Here is an 8,061-nt window from a genome sequence, read left to right on the forward strand (position 1 = left end):
CAGTAATTCGATGCACACATCATGTGGAAGAGGACTACATGAGCAGCTGTGCATAATAATTGATTATGTTAATTCTTTAGTATCCTTTGCGCTTTCATTAAGTAACACATAATGAAGCTTTATTAATGCAGCTAATAAGCCAGTGGAGGTGCAGATGTAACACCGAGATTATGATCACGTCGCGTGAACTCATGAATTTCTTTTTAACAATTCATATGGGTGAAAATTAGTATATTCGTAACTTCTCTTCTCTACTGTTGAACAGATTTTTAATGACTATCGTTAATTTTTTAGGATTTTTTGAAATATATAAAATTATGTAAGCCAGTTGACTAAATTAGTGTTTCTTAAATTTCGTTTGATTCCTTAAAAGATATTAACAAATTCCTTCTCATACGGACAGAGCATAATGTACAACTTCTATTTATTGTTGTGAACTAAGAACTAAAGTATATTCCTTCGCTTTTAAGGAATGTTATGGTTATTTCATTGGTGGCTTCTTTTTTTTTTTTTTTGCTTTAATATAATGAACACTATGTTACTATAAGCAATTGAGGATTGTGTGCATTTCGTGTAATCCCTTCTTAGGTGAGTACTATCATTTTTGAAGCTAATTCACAACACACTGGTGGGGATCACCCAAGCATACATATAACTATTATGCCGAAAATGAAAAAACATAGTGATCCTTTTCAAAATTTCCGAGATATTTTTTCAATGTGCAATGCATATATATGGGGCGCTATGCAGGAACCATAAAAGAGAATAAGCAATAAATTTCATAGCACTCTAAAACAAGCACATACCGGACTTAATGCACTATGGGTGCATGAAGGAGCATTGTACTTTTGCATTATGCGAACTCCCCTTTTTTTTTTACTCCCACGTCAAGAAACGTAGCTCCCTGTTCTTATCTATTACCAGGAAGAAGATGTGAATGATTACAGAACAATTCTAATTGTTAATAATTTAGTATGATTACATTATAGGACTATGAAAATGGTATGAGAAACAAAAAGTACAAAAAAAGTATTAGAATATTTAGCAGCATTATTTTTATAATGTCTCATATGTTGTAGTAAATATAAATTCAATTTACTTAAAGAAGAAAGAATTCCCAAAAAATTGGGCAACAAATTATTTCAACAAGGAAGAAGAGAAAAAAAAATAATAAGATAGAACAATTACAAATTCCACCACAATCAATACAATATATATGTATATATCTCTCCATATACATATATATAGAGTGGCACATGTGGACATAACTGCGAGAACTCAAATGTCGTTACTAAAAGAATTTTTCAATATTCTCGGCCCCTCTTAGTATCACTCAGGTGATAGACTTAAAGGAAAGGAAAAACTCGAATTATTAATTTTATAAATAAAGTTGTACGAGCCAAGTTTTTCGTTTTAATTGTGCAGATATTTTTCATTATAGCTTATGTTTTGCACTTTGATGTAATGCTCATAACAGAAGAATTCCATGTGGGCGATTATTTTGTCCCAATGAGTCTCTTCCTTATTTTTCCATTTACAGAGTGTGAAAAATTCAGGTATTTGCACGTTGCCCTATTTTGTACACTATGCATGTTCAGCATAATTATGTCTTCACATTTCGGAAAATGATTTACATACAGCATTACTAGTGTGGGTATATCTATACACAGGAATAATATATATGTGCGCGCATATAGCATGTTCCGCCTGCCCACAAAATCGTAGTTGCAAAATCCTTCTACTCTTCGCCTGTAGCTATCCGTCAGGGTCAGGTTAGCGTACTGTTCTACGTTCTTTAAGTATGGGCCAGGTTACCTAGAAGTGTATGCTATGCTGTACTCACTTACATCGGAAGTAGTACTAGAACAATCAGAACTGTCCGAAACTGAATCCTCATCTACGGAATAATTATCATAGTGAAAGTCTCTTATTATTCGTTTACGTCTTCGTGAGAAGAGGTTTCCAAATGGAGTGAACTGTAATTTAAATAAATTATATAAATCGGAAATGTATAGTGCTTATGCTTCATCAGCAGAATATGTAATAAAATGTGTAATATCTATTATTAATCGGTGAAGGAAATCATTTAACCTTATATAGTAAAAACAGAGAATAGGAAAATGCTGCTAATGTGATCACAGCTTTCATTATAGTACCGAGAAGATCATGTTTTATAGCAGATGGTAATATTGACGGTGCGTCACAATCTTCTATAGTTCTCATCTTTTCATCATATTTTTGTTTAAATTTCTGTAGTTCACCACAAAAATGGTGATCGTAATTATTGTGACATTCTTCTACATGCTGGCTATATAGCTTTGAAAATTGTATTACAGAAGAACAGTTGGGTTCCTTGGAATCATTATTGAAGATCTCATTGAGTGTGTCATTGAGTTCTATTAATATAGCCGATCGTTTAAGTATATTGGCTTTGTCTCCATACATATCAATTCGACATATATCCGGGCCAGGAGCGTAAGCAGAATATGCCTTTAGAAAATATGTGTATAAATTTAACGCTACGTCATAATTTTTGTCTTTGTCTGATAAATCAGAGTATATCCAATAATAGAAGTATTTACCTATGTCGTCATTATGTATTAAGTCATGAAATTCTGTTCTTTTTTTTAAATAGCAGAAAAATTTTCTGCGTGTATATGAATCTTCATACGATTTTCCATACTTCGTTTTAACCTGACTAAAATAATCATCGGACAGATCATTGTCATGTTTAAAGGACTGATCTATTTTTTCTTCCCCTAGTTTGCATAAACGTAGAAAATTATACTAATAAGAAAAAATTAAATTTCATAGTGGATAAATAATGAGGAGATATATTATTAAATATATTTAGTATATCATCTGGATTATGATTAAATAGAGAAATATAGGAGTAAAAAATATAATACTCAAAATAAATGAGGATAGCATTTACTTGTGTCCTATTCGGCATCTTATTTTTAAGTCTATTTCGTCCAGGGCTGATGGTTCCGCCTCAGGGTTCATGAATTTACAATGGAGATCTACAGGGTTCAAATTCAGGGTTAGGGCAAATACTCAACTGTAGGAAGGGGTAGGATTATTTAAATATGAATAGAATTTTCATCATGGAATAAAAGTGTCAAGAAGTTGGAACTGCACAAGACACTAATGTAGAAAATATTAAATTTAATTGTTCAAAGCATACTTGTCAGGAATATATCCATGAGGTTGCTGAAGTAGCGAAGCGTAAGGAGCTTAAGGAACTAACAGCCTCCGTTGTTTCCCTGCATGTTGTATATGCTTAAGATTTGAAAAAAGTATGCAAAGCAGTATAAAACATTAGTTATCTGGGAATTTTTTTTTTGTAATATTGAACAGATTCATTATTGCAATTTTCTTCGCAAGTTTCAGTATACTATAAGATTCGTATGTTATGTTTTATCTAAAACATGTGTGTCATCCATTTAAAGAAGGATTTAGTTCCCGAAGAGAAAAAAAATTCAATAGGAAAAGTAGTTCTTCAATATTCTGTGGTAAAGAAAGGCCAATAGCATGAAGTTCATTAAAAAAATTTATAAATACGGAAATTTTAGAAAAATTAAAAATACATCACAGTACCATAAAAATAATAATAAGAGAACTTCCTATATTTATTTGCACGGCAGAAAAAGAAAAATATATAATAATGCATTAGGGATCCGCAGTGTCACAAATTTGACCATGTTATAATTCAATTGTAACTGTTCGCTTCATAAAAAAATTTTCGACCTGAATTGCGAATCTTTAATAAGAAGCGGTAGATGCGATTTTTACTTTAAACGCAACGTTCGGACTGTTATATATTCACATTATATCATGTTTCCATTTTTCCATGTGTCGTGTATAGAAGAAAAGTGAAATGTGGCAATTAAACACTTATAAGCACGGGAAAAAAGTAGAATAAGAATAACACCTCCGGAGTTTCATTTTTTTACTAAAATACTAAGAAGTGCTGTTACAATTATATACAGGGGAAACAGAAAGATATATATACAGTACACGTGGCACCCCACCGAAACGAAATTATGATTGAAAGGTACTTACAGAAAAGATTTTTTAAGGGAAACATATAGAATCGGCGTACTCTTATTAAAGGGCAAATGTCCCGTGACAATCCATTATTAACATTACTGAAGAATACAGCCCATTCGTGCAAACTGCCCAAGAATGCATTTGCAGAGAAATCCATCAATTTCCGTGATATGTTATCCGTTAAATTGAAAAACCCAAAGTAGCAATTGGACGAAACGGGAATCATCGATTTATATAATATTATGTAAATTATCCCGCTAGTGTACAGAAATGGAAGAACAAATTCATATAAAGATCCCAAGTTAACATCTATATTGGCTGCCTTATGAAGGCTGCTTCTGATTTTTTACTGTATGTGTTATAAATCCATCTTATAAGTTGCCAGTTTTACATCTTCACATCTCCACACGGATGAAAAAGCATTGAGACATATTATTGCGTAAACGTAGAAAGAAATTACCCATATAGAGACTTCGTCGTAACAACATAACTGAACATTTTGGATAGTCATTGGAAATTTTACAAACAAGTGCATGAAGTACAGAGTTTTTGGCTTATAGGAATTATATTAATGATAACATTCGGTTAGAGGGATAAAAGATGAAGAGAAAGATTTCGTTCGATAACTTCTCTTAAATCTTATCTATGTTTTCATAAAACCCGAATTATGAACATGAACGTCGTAATAAATTTTTTTCTACGTATAGGCAATCCTAAGGATTATCTTAAATTATGTTCTAACTAATTCGCAGGATATTCACCTCGCTCCCCTCGATGTATTTTATCATCCCGGAATCGTGTAGCTTTTACTATACAAATTCAACATTACCCTATGACGAATCCTTGTACATATTATTGCTTCCCCAGTTTTTGTATTTCAAATTTGGTAAACATAGAAGAAGTTTGCTTCCATTCCTGGAATGTGCTTTGAAAAAGTTGTGACAATGTTTGTTGAAAACCAGCGATTAGTGCGTCCATATTCATGTAATACCGATTTTTTCATACTTAAAATATGAGAATAAGTGTTTATATTAAACATAATAGCACAGGGATATTTAAGATAGTCCAATACCACACTGAATAGGCGGTTCAAGTAGAAGTTGTAATCTACCAGGTGAACGGTATATGATTAGTACTCATACTTCGATATTATAGTACGATATATTAACGCCGAGTAAATATGCATCTAAGTTATATGTGGCTATGGTGGGAAAAATATAAATGTGTAACCTTATTAACTTTTATGTCTAAGTCTAATAGGTACGAATGCGAACAATATGAGTTTAACCCCTACTATACATCACGGTCACAACTATTATAGTTAGAGTGACATCTTGATTTTCTGTTTCCATTATCCTATACGAGAGGATGAATAACCATTTACAATATTTTTATTTCTGGACGAGACAATTATGCCTCAGGAATGAAACAAGGGAAAATTCTTCATAATTTGATTTTGAAGGAAGTATATGCTTACAATGTGAAGCAGCCTCATGTGAATTAGGGTTCATTTATAGCTGACTCTATGAGCAACTTGTCTTAATGTAATGCATATAATGTTAAGAAATCTTCCAAACAGTCAGCGGTCTATACATACGGTTACCTTTGGTTAGTATTAATATACAAACATATTCTTTCAACAATATATCCATAGTAAACACAGAGAGGATAATGATATAAATCGGATTCAGTTGTATGTAGCTATATGATACCTGCCGATTCGCCTAATACATTGCACTAAGAAATAATTGAAACTTCATATCATTTCTTAGAGTACACAGCAAGAGGTGTATAATTCATAAAGGAAAAAGTGGTGCTGAGGTAATTTGCATATTTAAAACAATTTCGAATATACTGGTAAAGATAGATCAGCAGTGAATAGGAATTATAGAATAACATATAGAAGCTAAAGGAAAAAGTCAATCCAGTTTCAAAATGGTTTTTACCTTTAAGTTATGATGGGAGATAGTAACCTACACAGACAGTTGCTATAGGGGGCGTATATTTATAGGAAGAGCCTATAAGTGCGTAAATATTCATGAATTTCTATGATGAAAACATGAGCATGAGAAAAAGCAGAAACTCTGTGGATATCGTACCAAAAGAGGAGTTGTTTCAGGTTCATATTTAAAAGCTTAACCGTGTTGAACATTCCATCGAATATTAGGATTTATTGGAAGAACTCTTTAGGTTCCTACAGCTTTAATTTCTATCCTTAATTCATGCAATGTTTAAAGTGTATCCGCATACTTAAGATCCATAATCATCTATACAGCTACTGACGAAGGTGCAGTAGTTCCTCACATAAAAGAATATTATGGAGGCCCTACGAATTATAAGGACTATATTGGAAGCAAGAATAGAATCACTCCTGAAAGGAGCAGCGCCTCGCGCTCTATATATGTGGGGATAGAATCCTATTAAGAGAATATCCTGAGATGTTATTATTAGTAATCCATACTTTGAATTCAATTTGTTTAAGAATTTACACAGGTTCTATGTGACTTCTCCATATATGCAAGGGCTATATTCGTATATTTGCACCTTCACGTCATTAATTTTATATGTGGAGTTAAAGGCCACATTTGAATCTCATGTATCTGTTGGTTTTTAATAATTATTTTTCTCGGAATCAGAATTTGGTTTTACATTATCGTAAGTGTCCGAGCCATAAAACTCATAATCATGACTGGTGGCCTCCTGTAATCAGGGAAGAGTCTATATATCACAGGAGTGTGCGAGGGAGGCGAGTCCTTTTTTATTTTGTGTATGGAATTTATTGACATATTCTAAAACACTCAGGTGACTATGAGCGTAGTCATGAGGTAAGAACACATGTATGTTCTTTCGCAGAATAAGGTTTGACATGCATCTGTTAAATTTTTGATCACATGTCACACAATATAAATTATACATATCCGTTACATTGTCTCTTACAGTACCATATAATTCTGTATATCGTATATGGCTTAGAAGCTTCCAATAATTCAGTGGATTCTGCCCGAGGAATCTGATTAGTCTCTATGCTGATGCCACTTGTGATTCGGCAAAGTTATCTGTAAAATTTAAGGGATGTATCTAGGAATATAAATAAATATACTCTTGATCCAAAGTGATGTGAAGTATATATTAAAGTGTTCATATAAATGCTAAGGGACAGCGCAGAAATTTTCATAATCTTCCTTATATATCACTTCAAAAGAGCCTCGTGAAGGCCACATACGCAGTGCAACAGTTTAGGATTCTCAGAATATATAGGACTTTTATTTATTTCATTCTTCATGTTGGTTTCGTTTAAGCATAGGTCAGCACTGAGATGAGGATAGAGTCAGAATGGAGGCGACTTTCTCATACGTTGGATTTAATGGTACGTGAGTCATCTTCCTGTCTTTCCTGTGTTATGATTATTTTTTGTCTTCCTTCATTGTCGTAAGATGGTAGGAAATGGGATTTATATTTATGCCGGATTGGAATGTGTCAAGACAAATCGGATGCACCACTGACAATTAAATAATCCTATGCAAACTGCTTAAGAAACTTTTGAAGCACAGCCTTACAGACATGAACTAATAACGACAAAATAAGAAGATATGTTCCGCATGGAACTTTATTTTTGTGGTGTTTGCTTACTATATAACCTCTCAGAGCCTCTTTTTGGAGGTGGACATCCTACAACACCGAATGCATAAATGCAGATATAGGTGTTTTCATTCCATCCTTTGGAGAGTCCTGTAATAATCGGGATGATTCCACACCTGAATTTTTTCTTCTTCCGTGGTTTCACATGTCTGATATAACAGTATATGATGCAAGACACATTGTCCAGATAATGTTGCGGAAGACAATCGATTGTTGCTTAATGAAAATATATGGGATATACATATTGTATATGTATTCTATTCTTTTCGAGAATTTATTATGATGGACTGTTCCAACGAAAATACGAGCTACAAAGAGAAAAATCGAATGGTTCCCTATTTGGATTCAGAGAATGTAAATGGCATGTAC

General features: G+C 33.0%; 1 protein-coding gene across 1 annotated transcript; it reads right to left on the reverse strand.

Annotated features, from left to right (window-relative positions):
• Positions 1-2,082: 2,082 nt before the first annotated feature.
• Positions 2,083-2,953, reverse strand: C922_05442 (hypothetical protein; the record flags this gene model as incomplete). Its single annotated transcript, XM_008821013.1, has 2 exons — positions 2,083-2,787; positions 2,936-2,953. The coding sequence occupies 2 exons, from the start codon at positions 2,951-2,953 to the stop codon at positions 2,083-2,085; spliced, it is 723 nt and encodes a 240-aa protein (XP_008819235.1).
• Between the last annotated feature and the right edge of the window lie 5,108 nt (positions 2,954-8,061).

This window comes from Plasmodium inui, assembly GCF_000524495.1.
Source record: "Plasmodium inui San Antonio 1 unplaced genomic scaffold supercont1.73, whole genome shotgun sequence".
Taxonomy (NCBI): domain Eukaryota; phylum Apicomplexa; class Aconoidasida; order Haemosporida; family Plasmodiidae; genus Plasmodium; species Plasmodium inui.